Source organism: Sus scrofa, chromosome 8 (genome assembly GCF_054392235.1).
Source record: "Sus scrofa isolate SSC_HxYL_T2T_F1_AM1 chromosome 8, Sscrofa_HxYL_maternal_Yorkshire_Landrace_v2.0, whole genome shotgun sequence".
Taxonomy (NCBI): Eukaryota; Metazoa; Chordata; class Mammalia; order Artiodactyla; family Suidae; genus Sus; species Sus scrofa.
This window is the reverse complement of record NC_139390.1, coordinates 119,157,557-119,180,578: the sequence shown is the minus strand read 5'-3', so window position 1 is coordinate 119,180,578 and position 23,022 is coordinate 119,157,557. Positions and strand designations below refer to the sequence as shown.

At 37.8% G+C, this 23,022-nt stretch overlaps 1 protein-coding gene across 6 annotated transcripts in view; it reads left to right on the top strand.

Moving 5' to 3' along the window:
- Positions 1-23,022, top strand: part of SEC24B (SEC24 homolog B, COPII coat complex component) — a 92,825-nt gene that overhangs the window by 63,560 nt on the left and 6,243 nt on the right. For 3 of the 6 annotated variants that reach the window (XM_021101682.2, XM_021101680.2, XM_084973225.1), the window contains 14 exons: positions 1,547-1,728; positions 4,704-4,806; positions 8,169-8,295; positions 9,034-9,143; positions 11,082-11,194; positions 13,225-13,343; positions 13,698-13,753; positions 13,999-14,205; positions 16,590-16,713; positions 17,129-17,287; positions 18,153-18,326; positions 18,935-19,045; positions 21,407-21,582; positions 22,133-22,270. In XM_021101682.2, the coding sequence (XP_020957341.2) occupies positions 1,547-1,728; positions 4,704-4,806; positions 8,169-8,295; positions 9,034-9,143; positions 11,082-11,194; positions 13,225-13,343; positions 13,698-13,753; positions 13,999-14,205; positions 16,590-16,713; positions 17,129-17,287; positions 18,153-18,326; positions 18,935-19,045; positions 21,407-21,582; positions 22,133-22,270 (1,899 nt within the window). Of the gene's footprint in view, positions 1-1,543; positions 1,729-4,703; positions 4,807-8,168; positions 8,296-9,033; positions 9,144-11,081; positions 11,195-13,224; positions 13,344-13,697; positions 13,754-13,998; positions 14,206-16,589; positions 16,714-17,128; positions 17,288-18,152; positions 18,327-18,934; positions 19,046-21,406; positions 21,583-22,132; positions 22,271-23,022 lie in introns of all 6 variants that reach the window. The other 3 variants (XM_021101681.2, XM_021101679.2, XM_084973226.1) reach the window with 1 other exon arrangement.

The window sequence follows — 23,022 nt, the reverse complement described above, 5'->3', positions numbered from 1 at the left end:
TTTATGGTAAATTAATGAAAATTAGAGGGGCAATAAGAAAACCGTTTGTTCCTGGAATTTACTCTTAGAATTAAAACAGAGAAGGAAGAAGGAAACAGGGAGAGGCACTGGAGAAACAGAGTTGGAAAGTACCTATTTCCCCACCTTCCATTTTGTCAGATTTTCTTTATCGCTTTATTGGCCCAGTTGGAACACTACTATTTCAGAGCAACTGGGTAGAGGGTGGTGTATTTACTTAGATGGTGAAGACAGAGGGATAAATAGTTCTGGGAATGGGAACCGAGTTGGCCTAACAGACATCCAGATGGGAATGTCTAGCAGAGAGTAGTTGATCACTGTTTGGTGGTCAGGTGTGGAGAAATAATGTCCCAATTCATACTCCCAGCAAAAGTGTCTATGACCGCCCAATTCTCAGTTTTGCGTAAGTATTCCAAGAGTTTTTTTGTTTTTTTTTGTTTTTTTTTGCCTTTTTGCTATTTCTTGGGCCGCTCCTGTGGCATATGGAGGTTCCCAGGCTAGGGGTCCAATTAGAGCTGCAGCCACCGGCCTACGCCAGAGCCACAGCAACACTGGATCCGAGCCGCGTCTGCAACCTACACCACAGCTCACGGCAACGCCGGATCATTAACCCACTGAGCAAGGGCAGGGACTGAACCCGCAACCTCATGGTTCCTAGTCGGATTCGTTAACCACTGCGCCACGACGGGAACTCCCCAAGAGTTATTTTTTTGAAGCAAAAATTTTTTTTTATAATTATTAGTCATTTCTCTGTCTTAACTGAAATCCCTGTTCATATTCTTTTATTCTATTCAGGTCTTTCTGGTTTGTAAGCTATTTGTAATAAAGGTTTTTAAACTTTTGTCTAATATATATTGCAGTTTTTTTCTCCAACTTGACATTAGCTTTAATTTTAATGGTACTTTTTTTTACATTGGAGAGATGTTTAATTTTATATAGTCATAGTATAATTTCTTATATTTTTACATTTGTATCCTTTTTTTTTTTTTTTGTCTTTGTCTTTTGAGGGCCACACCTGTGGCATATGGAGGTTCCCAGGCTAGGGGTCTAATTGAAGCTACAGCTGCCAGCCTACACCACGGCCACAGCAACTTGAGATTCTTAATGCACTGACCGAGGCCAGGGATCGAACCCACATCCTCGTGGATACTAGTTGGGTTTGTTACTGCTGAGCCACAATGGGTGCTCTCTGAATAAACTTCAGAAACAAGCATTTATCCTACCTTTGCTGTGTAAAGGTATTCAGAGAAACCAAATTCTTGATGTTGAAAAGCATTCTTGTTGAAATTTTGTTGTGAGGTTTAACTATGCAAAAAAAGGTTTAAATTTATTCAGTATTTTTTCTTTGAGTTTTTTCAAGAATGTTTTAATTTGAATTGCCCTGTTAGGTCATTCTAATGTTACAAAGCCAGATTTAAATTTTTGTTATCGTCTTGTTTTTCTGTATGTTAACATCTTATATATAGTGTAATAAATTTTATCTGTGTTTGTTATATTGTTCTTTTGTTTTGACTTGCTTTTTCAGCAGTATCCTGGTATGAACCAGCTCTCCTCCAGTTTGGGAGGATTGAGTCTTCAGAGCTCTACACAGCCAGAAAGCTTGAGACCTGTAAACCTTACTCAGGAGAGGAATATTTTACCTATGACTCCTGTTTGGGCTCCAGTACCTAACTTGAATTTAGACCTCAAAAAATTAAACTGTAGTCCAGAGTAAGTATTTAATTTTGCAATCTTTAGTAAGTGAAACCTTGTCAAAAACATTGTGTGACCTTCAAAATAGTAAAAGTACTATGATATTAATTCCTTGATTGGAAGTTTTCTTAGTTGAACTCCTCTAATTTAGTTTGTATAGAAGTTCTATAAAATTCTCTATAAAATTCAGTTTAGGTCATTTTTTTCTGACCCCGTCTCTGTTGCTGTCTCCCAATGCTAGGGAATTTTTTTTTTTTCTTTTTTTTTTTTATCTTTTAGGGCTCTACCTGTGGTATATGGAGGTTCCCATGCTAGGGGTCCAATCAGAACTGTAGCCACCAACCTACACCAGAGCCACAGCAATAAGGGATCCGAGCCGCCTCTATGACCTACACCACATCCAGCAACGCCGGATCCTCAACCCACTGGGCAAGGCCAGGGATCGAACCTGCGTCCTCATGGATGCTAGTCGGGTTTGCTAACTACTGAGCCACAACGGGAACTCCCAGGGAATTTTTGTTTGTTTTTTAGTTTATATAAATAGTTTTTCTCTGAATTTTCTTTTCCTACTCAGTATAGAATGAGAAGACTATTGCCCCCAGTCTTATTTATCCAGCTGAATTTAAATTTGGCTCTTCTTCTTTATTTTTCTTTTTAGGGCTGCACCTGTGGATTATGGAAGTTCCCAAGCTGAGGGGTGAATCAGAGCTGCAGCTGCCAGCCTACACCACAGACATAACAATGTCAGATCCGAGCCATGACTGCAACCCACACTGCAGCTTGCAGCAACAACGGATCCCTTAACCCACTGAGCAAGGCCAGGGATTGAACCCTCATCTTCATGGATACTAGTCTGCTTCTTAATCTGCTGAGTCACACTTCGAAGTCCCAAATTGGATTTTCTTTATTATTTCCTCACCTCACAGAGAAGTTTAGTTGGCAGCCTCCATCTAGTGGCCACAAATCCCTGGCGTATCTTCTGGGGGGATGAGCTTTGTTACGCGCCTTACAGTATACCCCAAACCAAAAGTGCTCTGTTCCTGCCTCCTTTCGGTACTTCTGTCTTCTAAGAATAGGATATTCCTCTGCATCTAGATGCTTTTTAGAAGACATCCTCCTGCTTATGGACTCTCTCCTCATAAAGTAAACTCTGATTCACAGACCACATTGTCTTCTTCCTCGCATTAGAATTAGTGTTAAGAGGACACACACATATACACACACACATATATGTATATGTATATACACACATTTTTTTTTTTAAGGCCATAGCTTTTTAGCTTTTAAAAAAAGCCATAGGTTCCTCTTTTTTCAGCCCAAGTCTTCTACAGATGTCCAATACGGGAAATAGAAAGTGGAGGTGCTTCAAGGGTTCCACCTCTTCTGCCACAGCCTCCTGCCAGTGCCCCATGAATGCCTAAGGCAGTGCCAAAATCATTACTATAAAAATGTGTAATCGTTGATTCTAGATTGAAAATAGCTGCCTATCCTTCTGAGTGTTTAAGTTGCTATCAGGTCTATAAATACGTGGATTATGGCCTTGTCCTGTGGATGTTTAGGCATCCCCCAAGTAGGTGAACATAGTATATGTCTGTGTCTAAGACATCATAATAAGTAGGGGATGGTGTATATGTTTCTATTCAGTTCTGTGTTCTGTGAAATTCTTTTATCAAAATAGCAAAGCAGGGAGTTCCCGTCGTGGCGCAGTGGTTAACGAATCCGACTGGGAACCATGAGGTTGCGGGTTTGGTCCCTGGCCTTGCTCAGTGGGTTAAGGATCCGGCGTTGCCGTGAGCTGTGGTGTAGGTTGCAGACGCGGCTCGGATCCACCGTTGCTGTGGCTCTGGCGTAGGCCGGTGGCTGCAGCTCCGATTGGACCCATAGCCTGGGAACCTCCATATGCCGCGGAAGCGGCCCAAGAAATAGCAAAAAAATAAATAAAAAAAGACAAATAGCAAAGCAAAGTAAGCGGCTTTGGAGTTCAGTGGTTCCACCGATAAGTAGCTGTAAAACTGTGCTGATCACTCAACTTCTCAAAGTCTCAGTATTGTCAACTGTAAAACAGGAATAATTGTGCCTACATTTTAAGATATATCAGTCAATAAGTATTTACCGAATGCCTTCTAAGTTACATGCCAGGCAGTGTTTTTAGGTGCTGGGAATGGAGCAGTAAACAAGACCAAGTTCTCCATCTCTCATCCAACCTATCCTATTAGAAAAAAACATACTGTGAACAGTCAAACCAGTGGATATATAATGTAATTTCAGAGTATTGCTGTGAGGTGGCTGTTCATAAGGGTGGAGGGTGACTGTTTTAAATTGAGGAGTCAGAATAGGTTTTCCTAAGGAGTTAACATTTGAATAGAGTTCTGAATGAAACAGAGAGCAAATTGTGACTCTGGGTAAGGAGTGTGCCATGCCGCATGAAGAGCAAGTGCAGAAGTCCTGAAGTGGGAACCAGCTTGGTATGTGTATTCAAGGAATATCACCAGCCCGGAATGGGCACATCTGGCTATCGCTACATATTGTCAGCCGCTCTTAAAATTCCTTTCCTGGCTTCTGATACCTCTGCTTCTTATCTCTTTGGTTGCTCCGTTATTGATCCTGTGTCTATGAACCTTAACTTACAACTTAGTAAGCTATAAACACTTGCTCTGTGAGAGGACTAGGGTGACACAAGGGCAAAATGATCTCAAATGGAGAAGATAAAGTCAAACCAGCTAAAGCAGATCAGACTAATAAACAGACCTCGGAGCACAGAGGAGGAAGGCTTTCCTTCTGACTTGTGGTCAGGGGTGAGGGTGGTTTCACAGGGAGCCTTAATCTCAGTCTTTTGACATGTAAATTACATACCTCCTAGTTAACAGTTTTGTCACAAACTCAGATGATTTTCACATATGCCCTTAAATGTTTAGTTATCTACAACAACTGTATCAGTATTCTTTTTCCTTTCCTAATAGCTAACCAAGTCTGTGGTGTTTATATTTTCGCAGTTCCTTTCGGTGTACTTTGACAAATATTCCGCAGACGCAGGCTTTGCTGAATAAGGCTAAGCTTCCTTTAGGATTGTTGTTACATCCCTTCCGAGACCTAACGGTAAGGTAACCTATTTTAAAGTATTTGTGGGGTACTGACCTGTGTACGTATGTGCAAGGTATTTAGGTTATATATTTTCTTAGAATTTTTTCATTTGCTTTTCTTTGAAGTTAGAGTTAATCATTTCTATCAAATTCAATTCAGCAGACATTTTCTGTCACCTGCTTTGTGACAGGCCCTAAACTAAACCCTAGAATACCACGATAATTAAGTCATTAACTTCGCTCCTAAGAAATTCTTATCTAACAGAGGACAAAGATATAAAAACAGATAATTATAGTGCAGGATAACTAATACATGTAACTAACCAAATTCTATGAGGTACTTGGATAGTGAGCGCAGTATTGGGAGGGATTTCCTCTGGGTACAGTAGCAGAAATTTTCCACAAGTGATGAGATCTGAGGTGGATTTTGGAAGATTAGTAGTTTTGGAAGTTGGAAAGGCTATAGAGGATAGATAAAACCTTGGGAGTTCTTTTTTTTTTTTTCTTTTCTCTTTTTTTTTGGGGGGGGAGGGCCTGCCCCAGGCCAGGGATCAGATCTGAGCCGCAGTTGAGGCAACACCAGATCCTCAACCCCCTGTGCCTGGCCAGGGATCGAACCTGCATCTCAGCACTCCCAAGACACCACCGATTGTGTTGTGCTACAGTGAGAATTCCTCTTCTATATAACTGCAGTGATACACAGTCAGAGCAGAAACTGTATGACTGTTCCTAACTCTATTAATAAAATAACATTTGTAATAAGTCTAAAAACTTTAAGTCTCTTGAGTTAAAACACTAACTCAAGTGGGAATTGCCTTGTGGCTCAGTGGGTTAAGGATCTGGCATTGTTACTGCAACAGTGTCTTGAATCGCTGCTGTGGCTCAGGTTCCATCCCCGGCCCAGGAACTTTCACATGCCTCCAGCATGGCCAAAAGCAAAAACAAAACATTACTTTTTTAAGTTTCTACAGTCAATTTGATTTAATACCCAGCTTGCTGGATTTTTACACATACTTCTGGTATTTCATGCAGATATGTTGTATTGAAATTAAAATTTCTAAGCTTCGGAAATAAAATTAACCCATTTATTTATACTTTCTAAGTTGCATTTCTTTCTCATACTTTTTTATGACTGTGGTTTTCTACCCTCTTATTGCTATGGAGTTTCTTTTCTCTCATTCAACCAAAAAATGATTATTGATTACCTCTCATGCTGGATGCGAAGGATACAAAGTTCATAAGCTTCTTTATGGAGCTTACTTTCCTACTAGCATGTGTAGAAAGGAGGAAAGTGGAGTTCCCGTTGTGGCATGTTAAGAACCCAACTAGTGTCTGTGAGGACGCGGGTTTGATTCTTGGCCCCAGTCAGTGGGTTGAGGATCCGGCATTGCCTTGAGCTTCTGTGTAGGTCACAGATGTGGCTTGGATCTGGTGCGGCTGTGGCGTAGGCTGGCAGCTATAGCTCTGATTTGACCCCTAGCCCGGGAACTTCCATTTGCTGTGGGTGTGGCCCTAAAAACAAAACAAAACAATTCTAGAAAGGAGTCAAGTGAATAGAAAATAAAATAATATGCAATAAGTGCTTTGAATTCATTCATTCCGCGAATACTGTTTGATCACCTGTAATACAATTTCGACCTTTATCTCTAATCCCAAGACAGTTAAATTCTCATAGTGAAAATTTGTATCTAAATACATAATTCTGTATATGATACCTTCTGGACATATATGTACTAAATTGGCAACAGTGGCTTCCTCTGGGATATAGAAGTCAGGATCATTTTTTTTTTTTTTTTGTCTTTTTTTTTTTTTTTTGTCTTGTCTTTTTGTTGTTGTTGTTGTTGTTGTTGTTGCTATTTCTTGGGCCGCTCCGTTGGCATATGGAGGTTCCCAGGCTAGGGGTTGAATCGGAGCTGTAGCCACCGGCGTACGCCAGAGCCACAGCAACGCAGGATCCGAGCCGCGTCTGCAACCTACACCACAGCTCACGGCAACGCCGGATCGTTAACCCACTGAGCAAGGCCAGGGATCGAACCCGCAACCTCATGGTTCCCAGTCGGATTCGTTAACCACTGCGCCACGACGGGAACTCCCCATTTTTTATTTTATCATTTTCAGTTAAATGTACTTCCATTTTTTTCACAGAAATGATGTGTAGTTACTTCTTTAATTAAAATTATGTGAAAAAATTAAATACAAAGATATTTAAATGTATGCATAGATGGGGGAAAGCTAGAAGGAAATATATTAAAATGTTATTAGGGATTAATTTAGTGAGATAAATAATATGCATCATATTTTCCAAACTTATATATTTTCTTCTTTTTTCTTTTGAGGGTTGCACCCACAGAATATGGAAGTTCCCAGGCTAGGAGTCCAATCAGAACTGCAGATCTATGTCTGCGACCTACACCACAGCTTGTGGTAACGCCGGATCCTTAACCCACTGAGCAAGGCCAGGGATCAAACCCGCATCCTCATGGATACTAGTCAGATTCGTTTTCGCTGAGCCAGGACAGGAACTCCCTAAACTTCTTACATTGAATATAAAGTTCCTTTCCCCAGCTAAGCCATTTGTTATTGTTTTGTTTTTTCTTTTCTTTTCTGTTTTGTTTTTTTCTTTTTGTATTGTTTTGTTTTTTCTTTTCTGTTTTTTCCTTTTTATGGCCACACCTGCAGCGTATGAAAGTTCCCAGGCCAGAGGTCAAATTGGAGCTGCAGGCGCGGGCCTACACTACAGCCACAGCAACACCGGATCCGATCCACATCTGCGGCCTACTCTGCCCCTTGCCTACGCCACAGCTTGTAGCAACACCAGATCCTTAACCCACTGAGTGAGGCCAGGGATCAAACCTTCATCCTCACGGACACTATATTGTTCTTAACCCACTGGGTCACAACGGAAACTCCGAGATGAATTGTTTTTAAGGCATGTTGTTGTTTGGTTTCTTGTGGCCATGGTCCCCATCAAGACCACGTGGCAGAATAATGTGCATACCTTAGAGTTTAGTATCAGATGCAGTCAGACAGCGAAGACAAAGGCATTTTTATATGGTATATATTTCCATTACTGTTGTTGTTTCTTGAGTTAGGCTGATAAGCTTTGACTTACTCTATTTTTTTGTCAACCAAGCTTTTCTTGTCAGTCAATAACTTTCATTACATTTGGTTTGACTTTGTTTTAGTGTTATAGTTTGACAGAAGAGGGAAAAAATTGGATAGCTACTGATATTGCTCAGCACACCACTGGATTTTACTAAAATGCTCCAATTTCAAAACAGAAATGTGGTTTCTCTTCTGTATATGTAGCAGAGCAGTGTGTGGTCTGTTTTCCTCTGGGTGCTTTTTCTGCTGCAACATCTTCATTTTACTTCCTAGCAATTACCAGTGATAACATCCAATACCATTGTGAGGTGCCGGTCTTGTCGAACATATATCAACCCTTTTGTGTCCTTCATTGATCAACGTAGATGGAAATGCAATTTGTGCTATAGAGTTAATGATGGTGAGTTCCAGATTCTTAAAATAAGTGTATTTAATATTATTTTAAGCATTCTGACATGTTGGCCGTTATCTGGTCTCTCTTCTCATTCCTTTAAAAACTTTCATGCCACTTTTAATGGAGAGAATATAGACTAAAGGATACTTCATTTTGGCTGGCCAAGGGGGTGATCGATAATGAAGGTAAAAAGAATTCATAAAACCAGCAGAGAAGGGCATGCAGATGAGATCATGCAGACATTGTGCTTGACCCTGGCAAGTTAAGATTGCCTTCTGTTCATACATTTGAGTCATTCAGCTCAGTGTAGATCTTTGCCAGGATGTGTGTACACATGCATGCATGTGTATCTTTTGTCCCCTTTAGTCATTTCTACGGCCAGGATGTGTGTACACATGCATGCATGTGTATCTTTTGTCCCCTTTAGTCATTTCTAAGGTCCTTGTAGTACTACTGCTTTCAGATTTGTGTTTCTGCCTTTCTTTTGCATGCCATGTAATATAGTAAGATGGAAGCCTAAGAAGGAAGGTCACTTAAATCCTGGTTTTTCTGACCTGATTTCAGAAAATAAGTTTATCCTTCTGATTTATTTTTTTAAAGGGATCCATTTTTATCATTGGATAGCCACAGAACTGTTGTAAACCTACAAATATTGATGATAGGGGTGTTTATTTCTAGACATATGTATGTGTCTCATTACAAATTATGTTACTAAATTTGTACTGGATTTCTAATCTCATCTAGTTCCTGAAGAATTTATGTATAACCCCCTTACCCGATCTTATGGAGAGCCTCACAAGCGGCCAGAAGTTCAGAATTCAACAGTGGAGTTCATTGCTTCCTCAGACTATATGGTAACTATTCAGGATTAAAACTAGTCATGGGATGCAATTGTATCGGTCATTTGTAATTTGCTGTTAAGTGAATTCTTGCCATAATTTTGAAATTGTCCATAGTGTGAATTTTTTGAAATAGTGCTGAATGTTTATGCTTAACAAATAGAAAATTCTTTGTAAAGATTTCTTGGTGTCCTAGAAGAATGCAATTATATCAGACATTGGTTATGTTTCATGATGACACTAACATCTATAGTTGGTGCCATTTTTATTTGATTTCTTGTAGGGATTGAATATAAATATTTTTTACCATTTAGTATTTAAAATTCATAAACATAAAAATTCATAAGTTTTTGTCAAAAACTACCCTTTTAAGGCTCTTAAAGATATCACCATTTTACTTTTTCACCCAGTATAGATATCAAGATAAATGGATAACTTCAGCTCTGCTTTTTCTCTTTCCATTTTATCATAAAATTCTACCTGTTCTTTAATTATACTGATTCTTCAGATTTCATTCCTCTTTTCCACTTACAAATTATTCACCTAAGTTCTGCTCATCTTCTTCATTATTTCTACTCATTTTAAATATCTTTTTAATAACTTATACCTCTTCTGTATCCTCCTTTTTTTTTTTTTGGTCTTTTTGCCATTTCTTGGGCCACTCCCTCGGCATATGGAGGTTCCCAGGCTAGGGGTCCAATTGGAGCTGTAGCTGCCGGCCTACCCCAGAGCCATAGCAATGCGGGATCCGAGCCGTAACCCACTGAGCAAGGCCCGGGCCCGAACCCGCAACCTCATGGTTCCTAGTCGGATTCATTAACCACTGTGCCACGACGGGAACTCCTCTGTATCCTCATTTCTAGTCTTTGTTGTCTGCATCAATGTAAAGTGTTACTAGTGGGAGGAGGTGAACAGGGACGGCTCATGTGCTTGGCCACTTTTTTCTTTATGTGTGGTGGTTTTTTGGGGGTGGAGGGAGTCTTTTGTGTCCAGTTTAGCCTCTGCCCACTGAACTATTATTTCTTTGTCTGTTGCCATATTAACTATAGTAAACTTCCTTTTGGTCACTTTTACTCTCAGCTTCTTGCCTTCTTTACAACTTATTACATCCCCAACTCTGTTCTGGCTCCTTAGGAGTCTTAATCTAATTAAAGTGGTAGTCTTTAATTTTTACCATATGACTCATATGAGTCTTAGTTGGAATATCTTCTTAAAAAGACTCTGTATTTCCCTTATTTTAACTTTTATAACAGTAATTTGTAAGTGTACTTCAGAGAAGAGAAGGTGGTGTAATGAGCCATCCTTAACCCATCACCAGGCTTTGGTAATTATCAACATTTTGCTCAATGTATTTCATCCAGCCCCAGCCTACCTCAGTCCTTCCTCCCCTCCCCCCACCCTGGGGCTTATTAAATACTCACCCCAGCATCATATCATTTAACCCATGAATACTTCATTAGATATCTCTAATACATAAAGACATAGCATACTTGGAATGCCATCACAAGGACTTTCTCTACACATAGCACATAATCTTTGGCATTCAGTTGCCACCAGGTGACCCAACAATACTAGTGGTTTCAAGTATAAAAAAATGATTTTAGGAGTACAGTAGGGATATAGTGGTTAATATTAAATAAATAATAAATAAGCTTTATTTTTCTTGGAGAGATATCTCAGCCAGCACTATCAGGATGACATTTAGCCCATCTGCTTAACCATTGCTGTGTAATTACTGCCTAAGCATGCTTAATCCACAACCAACTTTAAAAGAACAAAAGTTAAAAAGGTACATCATTTTCATTAGCAAATAAGATCTTAGAAAACATCAATGCTATCTGTATATATATATATATATTTTATAATATACTCAGTCAATATATAGTAGTAATTGTGATATAAAAAGAATAAGTTATACCTAGTATTTAGTTACATCATTTCTATTCTTTTCAGCTTCGTCCTCCTCAACCCGCAGTTTACTTGTTTGTTTTAGATGTGTCTCATAATGCAGTGGAGGCTGGATATTTGACAATTTTGTGCCAGTCACTGTTAGAAAATCTAGACAAGTAAGAATTTTTCCACTTATAGTATGTGTGTGTGTGTGTGTGTGTGTGTGTGTGTGTGTGTGTGTTGATTTATAAATGTATTTAACTGTGAAGTGTTTATTGGCAATTTGTGGAGTTAGTTTTTATTAAGTTTGATTTCATTTATCACTATGTTCTATCTACTTTAAAATAATAAAGATCCTGCCACTTAGATTATTATGATTTATGACTTGATATCTGAATCTCAGTCATATAAGTTTTAATACTTAAGAAGGAATTTAAATCTCATCTAACTATCCCTCTGACTTGGCAGATCTGAGCACTAGAGGCCAGAAAATTTGACTTAGCCAGTGTATCAAGAAACTGGATGAGAGAAATCCAGCTGTAATTTATGCCTGAGGAAGGAGTTTTTCATAAGAGAATTTCAGATGTGCTATAGAAAAAATGAGCCATTAGATAAAGAGAAAGAGGGAATTGATTTTTGTGCTGAATATTTCAGGAAGCCGGAAATTGTCGTGGTACATTAGAAATGAGCTTCTTTTGGAAGTGGAAACAGTGTAGGATGGTTGCTTATCCTTGGCTCTAATTTCTGACTGTGTCTACGAATATTAGTCATGGAGACCTTTAGCTAACTTAAAAAAAAAAAAAAAAAAAAAGACACCTTCCAAATCTCTGGAAAACAAAGTTGTTTGTGCATTTCTTTTTCTACTCTGACATCCATCAGAAATAATGACTGAAGAGTTCACTTGCTGGAAGAGGATGAAGATGTAGCCCTAGAAACAGGAGTCAGTCTGATAAAGATATGTGACCTATTTGCAAATGAAATAGACTGCAAAATCAGAAGGTTAAAATTGGGAATGAAAAATAGCTTTAAAATACATGTATATTTGATTATGATGAAAATACACTGTTAGGAAAGTTTAAAAAAGGTAAAGGTGATAGGATCGCAATAAGATAGTGTCATGTTTTTGGAAAAGGCGATGGATGTGACTTTGAGATTGAGGAATTTGAAGCTAGAGCCATTCTAGCTCAACTCTGTGTATTTTGGCCTTGGGGTGGAATAGGTAAGGAAGGAGTCTCCACTGTGGTTGATAACAAGCGACCCTAATACTCAGTGACTTTAGAAATCTCAAAGAAGTGAAGAAATTTGTCTATATAAACAACATAAATCTTGCCCAGTATTGGTAAACTGAATACCCACCTAACTTGTTGCACTCTGTTCTCTGAAATGTTTTTTGACCTAGCTTGCAGACTCTGAGTAGCCTGATCGATCATTCATAATAGTTACAAGGTTTCTTGCTTGGATGCACACTATTTCAACATCCTAAAATATTCAGAAATATTTTTAAAACATTGCCAAAACAATACATTACATAACTGCAGTTAACATAGTTGCTGATACTTAGAAATATAGTTTTGTCAGATAAGGCATCCCTCTTATTAATAAGGAAAGCTTGATAGGCTTTTAAATGGTAATTTATTCAAATTTGCTGTATCATTGACTTTTGAATACCAAGTTCCAGCAGAAAATTTTTAAAAGATTAGTGATAAAATGCCTCAGTGTCCCTAAATGTGGTTTTTATTTAAAATTTTGCATTAAAAGTCTGTTCTGCATCAGTCTAACTCTAAGCATGTCAGTGGTTTCATCTGAAAATGGAATGTTTTATACTTACTCTTCTCTGATATGTATTTATTTAGATAAGAATAACATTTTTGTCCTCTATAAAAAGCATATACAATTTTTCTTAGACTTAGTTTACTATGTTATTTTTTTAAAAAATAAAAAGTTACTTAGCACTTTGAATTTATGTATTTATTTAGCTTTTTTAGGGCCACATGTGAGACATATGGAAGTTCCCAGGCAGGGGTCAAATCAGAGCTTGCAGCTTCTGGCCACATGGGATCCAAGCTACATCTGCCACCTACACCACAGCTCACGGCAATGCCAGGAATCAAACCTGCTGTTCATGGATACTAGTTGCGTTCCTTACCTCTGTACCACAATGGGAACTCCAGAACTTTGAATTTAAAATTTTCGTTTCTGTCTTTAGGCTTCCTGGAGATTCACGAACAAGAATAGGATTCATGACCTTTGATAGCACTATTCATTTCTATAATTTACAAGAAGGATTATCACAGCCTCAGATGTTGATTGTGTCTGATATAGATGGTAAGCAGTGAATAAAATAAAAGTTTTTAACTACAGAATTTTGAAATTAAGACCACTTTATTTTACAGTCCATCTTTCATAAGGGTAATCTGGCTCATTTTGATATTTGTTTTAGAATAATTGTTTTCCTGGAATATACTTAATTCTAAATATTTTACACCTGTGTGTGTACATGTAGATGCTCAAGCGCACGCACACACACACACACACATAATACATACAGAGTATATATATTTAATTAAGCAGTATTATGGTACCCATTACATGTATGGCCTTAGGAAAACAAGATTTTTTTAATTCTAAATTCTTTTGACTTAATTTATCTTTTGGTTAAAATATATGTTTTCCCTATAGATGTTTTTCTACCTACACCGGATAGCTTACTTGTGAATCTGTATGAAAGTAAAGAGGTAAGTTGATTTTTTTTCTTCATGTATTAAAGAATTTGTTACTTCAGCTTATAACTAAAATACTGACCATGTGTTTACGTGGTGTATATTAACATTGCAGTAAACAATGTAGCTAGCCTATTTGTTTACTCAGTTTTACTGTCCTCTAAAATATAATGCAACATACTATATATTCTGAAATGTTTTAAGGAAGAATATTGCCTTGCCCTTCTCAGTAATTCAACTTTTAATCTTTGTTTTCCCAGCTTATAAAAGATTTATTGAATGCATTGCCAAATATGTTCATCAATACAAGAGAAACACACAGTGCCCTGGGTCCTGCGCTTCAGGCTGCCTTTAAATTAATGTCTCCAACAGGTGGCCGTGTGTCTGTATTTCAGACACAGTTACCTTCCTTGGGGGCAGGACTTCTGCAATCCAGAGAAGATCCTAATCAGAGATCAAGCACAAAGGTATTTTATATTAATTTCTGTCATCTTCAAGATGATGTCTTCTGCCTCTATCGACTGTGATTATTTGTTATTCTATTTTTCTACTTCATTAATATTAAAAAAAAAACTGGTGAGAGAGTAACTCACATTATCTTTTTACTTTGTTTACGTGTCATAGAAATTTAGAAATTATCTGCTTTAACCTTTTTATTTTACAGATGAGGAAACAGATTAAACAAAGGTTAAGTAACTATTTAATGGTAAAGATATGACTTGATTTTCTGACTCCAGTGCTCTTTTCTGTTTCACGAGTGATAATAACTAAATCTGAGATAGTTTATCATGCACATATTAAATATTATAGAGGTAATATAAATCATGGTATAAAACTTAGAAAGTGGAAACAAATATAAATCATCTGTTATCTCACCGTCAAGATATCATTTAGTTAAACAAATTCAAATAAGCATAATTGGACATCATATGTGTGTATATATATATATATATATATATATATATATATATATATATATACACACCTGTGTGTGTGTGTATATATATATATACACACACACGTATATATATGTGTGTGTATATATATATACACCTGTATATATATATATATGTATATATATGTGTGTGTATATATATGTATATATATGTGTGTGTATATATATATGTGTGTATATATAAACCTGGGAAACTTGATGTAATTAATTACCTCCTAGCAATTAATTGGTGAATAGTTGTCACCAATGTTTTCACTATTAAAAGAAAGTGAGGCTGAATATTACTTGACTTTTGCATGAAGGTTTGGTCAGGGTATTTTATTCCTTTATTGCAGATGATAAATGAGCTAGAACAGTCATTTCTGTTCTTTACATAAGTTTTGTCTGACCTCAATTTATGTATAAGAAAACACCATTGCAACTAGTTATGAGCATGAATTAAACAGTTTTAATAGTCTCAGAAATCTTTAGCCACATACTCAGTTTTTCCTTAGGGATAAATTCCTAGAAGTAAAATTATTGGATCAATGGCTATATGCTGTATTTAAATTATTATTGTGTTTTACTCATTGGGGGTTTTAACAACCTGTACCCTTAAGGATTCTCATCCTCTAGTCATCAGTAAGGATTGTTGCTTTTTTATTCTTCACCACTTTGCTAGAGAATAGCACCGTATTTTCCTTTTTATAGAAATTAAGAGAAAGAAACTAATTTCAAAATAAATCAGGACGAGTGTATTTTTTAACTCATCAACAATTACAGCTAACATTTTAGTTCATTGATCCATTGTAATCCATTACGGAATACTGAGTTGTTTTAAACAGAGAAAAGTGTTTGCTGATTCTTTGATTCAGTTTGGGGTTTGTTTATTTTTTTCTCATTTAACTTCCAGAAATATTCTCTATCTGACTGGGATTCAAAACCTTAAGTATCTGTTCTGTTTTAAACTCTAATGTAATAATCACACACTGTAGTTAAGAAGATTGAAAATTTTTGTTGTGCAATATAGCATAGTAATTAAGAACTTGAAACTCTGCTCCTGCTTTTTTTTTTTTTTTGTTTTTTCTTCTTCTTCTTTTCTTTTTTGGCCACATCCATGGCATGTGAAAGTTGCCAGGCCAGGGATCAAACCCATGCCATAGCAGCGACCTGAACCTCTGCAGTGACAATACTAGATCCATAACCCACTGTGCCACAAGAGAACTCCTGCTCTTGCATTCTTAACTCTTCCCCAGTGCCACCTGCTCAGCTCAAGTCTCCTCATACCAACAGGAAAAACTTTCCTTAATCTATTACTCTTTCATGTTGTTGTATAATAGTTATCTTATAATAACAGGTAACAGCACTCTGGAGCCAGACTTCTTGGGTTTATATCCCAACATCTACCAGTCAATAGCTATGTAATTGGTCAAGTTTACATGTTTTTTTGGCCTCAGTTTCCTCCTCTGTAAAATGTTGATAACACTAGGAGATACATGTTATTATGAGGGTTAAGTACTTTATGTAAAACATTGTCATTCCCATTATGGCTCAGCAGATTAAGAATCCGACTAGTATCCACGAGGACGCTGATTCAGTCCCTGGCTTCGATCAGTGGGTTAAGGATCCCACGTTGCTATGAGCTGTGGTGTAGGTCTCAGACATGGCTTGGATCTGGCATTGCTCTGGCTCTAGCATAGGCCAGTAGCTGTGGGTCCAGTTCAACCCCTAGCCTGGAAACTTCCTAGCCCTAAAAAGACAAAAAATTTATTATTATTTTAGGACATCTGTGCCTACTCATTTTAGAAAACTCTAGTTTGAAAGAGGACAAAGGATAGCTTCTTCCTTATTGTAACAGATAGAAATATATGCATAATTCAAGGTTTCTAGCTCTTACTTTATGACCTGTTGACTTAGGTTGTACAACATCTTGGCCCTGCAACAGATTTTTATAAGAAACTCGCTTTAGATTGCTCAGGGCAGCAGACTGCAGTGGATCTGTTCCTTTTAAGTTCACAGTATTCCGATCTCGCTTCTCTAGGTAAGGAGATATCATTGTGTTTATCTCTTTATGTAAACATTTTTAGCATATAATTAATAAAAACTCTTTACTAAGTATTCTTAATAGTTTGGGGAGAAAGACATGTGAATTAGATAATGTCTATGAAAATTACCAGTGAACTTTAAAGCACTATACAAATACAAACTGTGGTTATGGGTTTTTGTTTGTTTGTTTGTGTTTAATATAACTCCCTTACCATTCTGCTCAACAGTAAACTCTACTGTATATTATATTTTACAGGTGTTTGTTTCTCAGATTTATGTTATCCCCATTTTGACAGCTTTGGCTTTTTTTCATTATGACTTAAATGTCTTCGTAATATAGAATCTGCGTTACTGTTTGACAAGTGGAATATTGTTTCTGTAGCTAATAGTTTTTATATTTCTCTCTAAAGCTTGCATGTCCAAGTATTCTGCAGGGTGCATCTACTATTACCCATCTTTCCACTGTACCCACAATCCTTCACAAGCAGAAAAGTTACAAAAAGATCTGAAACGATATCTCACAAGAAAGATTGGATTTGAAGCTGTTATGAGAATAAGGTGTACTAAAGGTACGAAATTATAACAGTTATGCTTCATATCATATACTTTTGTCAAAATTAATAAGCACTTAAATTTTGACTATCTGCGACTACCTATAATAATGATTTTCTGCTTCATCCGGTTAGCTGTATCCTATTTTCAATATAGTTATTAATCATTGCCGTATTTCTTAAGTTATTTGAATAAGTAGACAAAGATAAGGATTTGCTTATTAGGAAGAACCTAAAAGAAAGCCCCTATTGGAATGATTTCAGAAGAATTTGAGGAATAGGGAAGCTCTTAGGTGAAAATTGCCAAATTCAGAATGTTTGCCTTCCTGGTCATTCACATGGTATTCAGTTTACAATATCTCCATTTAATGTGAATGTGTGTTGGAAGGATTTTCATCCCTTAGTTGCCTTTTTAAGTAAGTTATACAGTAACCTTCATTTGTTTAAATCTGTACATTAGATCTTCATCCAACTTCAAGTTACCTAAAAGAAAATATTATAAGACTAGTTGTCCACACAAGTTAAATATATAGTCTCCCTTTATATAAACTGCATTGACTTTTTGGAAGTGATATTTTGAAACCTCAGTTAACAATCCATTGTAATGCCCAATTATCCTTTTGATTCAAAGCTAGATATATTTTTATTTTATTTTATTAAACAAACTTTTTATTATCTGTTTATTTATTTTTGACTGCACCCACTGCATATGGAAATTCCCTGGGCCAGGAGTCGAATCCACACCACAGCGGCAGCAATGCCGGATCCTTAACCTGCTAGGCCACCTAGGAACACCGTAATTTTAATCTTAAAAAGTAGCTTTAGCCCAAGGTAGGAGTACTGCTATTACCTCATCTTTTATAACAAGTTTTCTCTTCCCTAGGTCTTTCAATGCACACTTTTCATGGAAACTTCTTTGTCCGGTCCACTGATTTGTTATCCCTTGCCAACATCAATCCTGATGCTGGATTTGCAGTACAGCTGTCAATTGAAGAAAGTTTGACAGATACTTCCTTGGTGTGCTTTCAAACAGCCCTGTTGTATACATCAAGCAAAGGTGATGTTAGCAGAAATGAAATGGAACCTGCAGCAGTAATTCTCCACTCCTTTCATATGCTGGGAGAATGGAGAGAAAGAATGCATACACATTAGGAAGTGATAGAATTTATAGTAGCTACTTGACACTATGTTCTGGTTTTTTTTTTTTTTTTTTAAATCACCTTTGAATCTTTAAAGAGTGTCTTTTTTGACTTTGGAAGATTTGTGTTCCCAGGATCATACTATCAAGATAACCCACACTAAATCTGTGTCATCCTGAACATTATTTTTTCCCCAATAACATAAGAAATTCTGCATGGCACTTAAGACCTGGTTTGTTATTTCACAGTCTTAAGTTTTCTGACATTTTACTGTGTTGCATGTAATTTAGAGGGGGTGATATTAAGATAACCCAGAACCTAATGTTCAGCAATATACAAAATATAGGATATGTTCATAGGCTGTGTTCAAATTTGGAGAGTGTTTAATTTTCTTTAAAACATGTTCTTTTTTAAAACTTTGCTTTTACATTCCAAAATCCTATTGGTGATTTAATAGTGATGATTTGTTTTATTTCTTTCTTGGTCTAATGTGTGTTGCAATGACATGGATTCATCCTTTCACCAGGTGAGCGGAGAATCAGAGTGCATACACTTTGCTTGCCAGTGGTCAGTTCACTAGCAGATGTGTATGCAGGAGTGGATGTACAAGCTGCCATCTGCCTTCTGGCAAACATGGGTGAGTCAAAAAGTGGAACTGGTGAAATCTGTTTTTCTATCCTAAAAACTGAAGTCTGGGTGTTTTTTTTAACCCCAGAAATCCCTTATTTAAAAAGTATATATGTTTTACATTTTTGTTTGTGGCAGTGTGAATTGGACTCCTGTATATTTCTTATTTAATTCTTTTTTTTTTTTTTTTTTTTTTGGCTTTTTAGGGCCACACCCACAGCATATGGAGGTTCCCAGGCTAGGGGTTGAATAGGAGCTACAGCTGCTGGCCTATGCCAGAGCCACAGCAATGCCAGATCCAAGCTGCATCTGCTACCTGCACCACAGCTCATGGCAGCACCAGATCCTTAACCCACTGAGTGAGGCCAGGGATCAAACCCCCAACCTCATGGTTCCTAATTGGATTCGTTTCCACTGAGCCATGATGGGAGCTTTAATTCTTTAGTTTAAAAAATCGCTGGAGTTCCTGCTGTAGTGCAATGAAATTGGTGGTGTCTCTGCAGTGCCAGGTCCTGAGTTTGATCCCTGACCCCGGAGCAGTAGGTTAAGGGATCTGGCGTTGCCGCAGATGTGGTGTAGGTCACACTGCAGCACAGATCTGATCCCTGACCCAGGAACTCCATGTGATGCAGGGTAGGCTAAAAATTAAAAAAAAAACTCATGGGATTCATAATCACTAATAATTGGTAACAACTCAAATGTCCTTCAGCTGGTGAATGCATGAACAAACCGGTATATCCATACAATGGAATCCATTCCGCAACACAAAGGAATGAACCGTTGCTATGGAAACTGACGTGGATGACTCTCAAAGGCATGCTAGTTGAAAGAAGCTAGACTCAAAAGGCTGCATACCTGTGATGCCACTTATATGACATTCAGGGAAAGTAGAAATTATAGGAATGAAGTGATTAACAGGGTTGGTGGCAGGGGGAGGATTTTATTATAAAGGTGCAACACCAGGGAATACTTTTGGGATGCTGAAACTTTTGTGTATCTTGATTGTGGCAATGATTGCTTGGCTGTGCATTTTAACATGTAACCACGACAGAACTCAAAAAAGTAAATTTCACTCTGCGTAAGTTAAAAAAAAATCCTCTGGAGAATTAATAGAACACCAAGTGTCTTGAATGAATTTGCCTTTTAGATGAATGTAGCTATAAAATGAACCTTGTTATTTTCTATGTAGTCCTGGAGAAAAATAACATTATTACTCATTTTGGGATAAAGTAGAATAGTATTTACTAAAGGATCTCAATATTTTAATTATCATTTTATATCTTTATTTCAAATTAATTATACCATAACTGCTTTTCAGTATAACTTTATTTTCAATACTTTGGCATATGTATAGGTTATCTCTATTGGAATAAATATGTACCTGTATACTGACTTCTGGCTCTTTAGTGTCTGTATGAGAACCTACGTTTATTTTGCCCTCTTTTTTTGTTGACCTAGAAATGCTTTGACAGAGATAATAGGGGATCATAAGGGATAATTCAGATTACAGAACTTACATTGTTTATGCAGAAAAGAATCATACTTTACACATATGACTTCTGTTTAATGAAAAATCCTCAGCTTTCTCAGTAGATTGATGATAAACATTCTATAATATCAATAGCAGTTAAGTGTATTCACACTTAACAAAAAGGTCCAAAACAACCTAGATTCCTTCTGATTGTCAGATTTATTAGTTCCAAAAAAATTGTGAAATGAGAAGATACTTTTAAAATGAGGAAGCAGGAGTTCCTGTTGTGGTTCAGCGGTAATGAACGCAGCTAGTATCCATGAGGACATGGCTTTGATCCCTGGCCCACTTAGTGAGTTAAGGATCCGGCATTGCCATGAGCTGTCAGCTTGGATCTCACATTGCTGTGGCCGATTCAACCCCTAGCCTAAAATTCCATATGCCGAAGGTGCGGCCATAAAAAGCAAAAAAATAAAAAATAAAAAAAAAAAAATAAGGGAGCAAGTGAAATGTGTTTTTCTAACCTAATAATGGAATATCTGTTGGTTTCTTAAACAGTGCATGTAAATTTTTTTTTTTTTTTTGCTTTTTAGGGCCACACTTGGGGCATATGGAAGTTCCCAGTCTAGGAGTCCAATCAGAGCTGCAGCTGCCGGCCTACACCATGGCCACAGCAACGGGGATCTGAGCCTTGTCTGCGACCTACACCATAGCTCATGGCAATGGCAGATCGCTGACCAGCTGAGCAAGGCCAGGGATTGAACCCATATCCTCATGGATACTGGTCGGATTCATTACCTCTGTACCACAGTGGGAACTCTAGTGCATGTAAATTTTATCTCTTATAGTATTCATTGACATCTAATGGGTAAATACCTTTTCATTTTGGTTGATTTATAGCTGTGGATCGATCAATTTCATCAAGTCTGTCAGATGCAAGAGATGCCTTGGTGAATGCTGTGGTGGACTCATTATCTGCATACGGCTCAACTGTCTCAAATTTACAGCACTCTGGGTTGATAGCACCCACCTCCCTCAAGTTGTTCCCTCTCTATGTTTTGGCCCTTCTCAAACAGGTAGTTCTCTATACACTGTTACATTTAATAAAGTCTTTTGAAATTTTCGATACATAGGTAGAAATGAAATCTAGATTTTCTGAGGGGTTTAAAATATTTCATTAGACAGTTAGGGAGCTTAGCTTTGGAAGAGTTTTGAAGAACAGGAAAAGATGAGTGGAAAATGAAGGTGTTCAAACACACCATGACTCTGGCAAAACTGCATGTTCTCAGTGTACTGTGTGGGAGCATCTTGAATCAGGGTGTGTATACTGCACACTCTTAGTATGTGCCCCTGGAAAGAGACTCTAAGGAAAGGGGCTACTTGTTCATTGAACATCTTTCTAAGTCTCAGGCACCGTAACAGCTGTTATACATACAGCAGCCTCGAGAGGGGAGTATTATTTTCCCTGTTTTTCTTATGACAACGTAGCTTTGAGAAACTAAGTACCTTTTCAGAGCCAGAAATTGAACCCATGTCTGTCTGGTTTGAAGGCCATGCTTTTCCCATGAATGATGGTATATGTATTTATGTTTTACTGAAAAAAGTGTGTATCATTTTTCCACATAGAAAGCATTTAGAACTGGTACAAGCACACGCCTGGATGATCGTGTATATGCCATGTGTCAGATAAAGTGTCAGCCACTTGTTCATCTAATGAAGATGATTCATCCCAACTTATACAGGATAGACAGATTGACAGATGAGGTATGATTTCTTTTAAATATATTTGGGGGTAGTTTCCATTGTGGCTCAGCTGGTTAAGAACTTGACATAGGAGTTCCCGTCGTGGCGCAGTGGTTAACGAATCCGACTAGGAACCATGAGGTTGCGGGTTCGATCCCTGCCCTTGCTCAGTGGGTTAAGGATCTGGCGTTGCCGTGAGCTGTGGTGTAGGTTGCAGATGCGGCTAGGATCCCATGTCGCTGTGGCTCTGGTGTAGGCCGGTGGCTACAGCTCCAATTAGACCCCTAGCCTGGGAACCTCCATATTCCGTGGGAGTGGCCCTAGAAAAATGCAAAAAGACAAAAAAAAAAAAAAAAAAAAAAAACTTGACGTAGTGTCTGTGAGGATGTGGATTCCATCCCTCGCCTCACCCAGTAGGTTAAGGATCCTGTGTTGCTGTGGCTGTGGCATAGGCCAGCAGCTGCAGCTCCGATTGGACCCCTGGCCTGGGAACTTCCTTATGCCGTGGATGTGGCCCTAAAAAGACAAAAAACAAGGACTTCCCGCTGTGACGCAATAGGATGGACAACATCTTGGAAGCATTGGGATGCAGGTTCAAGGTTCAATCCCCAGCCCCGCACAGCGGGTTAAGGATCCAATGTTGCTGGAGTTGTGGCTTGGGTCACGTGTCCTGGGAGCTCCGTATGCTGCAGAGCAGCCAAAAAAAAAAAAAAAAAGAAAAAAATAAATAGATATATTTGGTATCTTTATTCTACAGCTAAGGTAGTATTAAC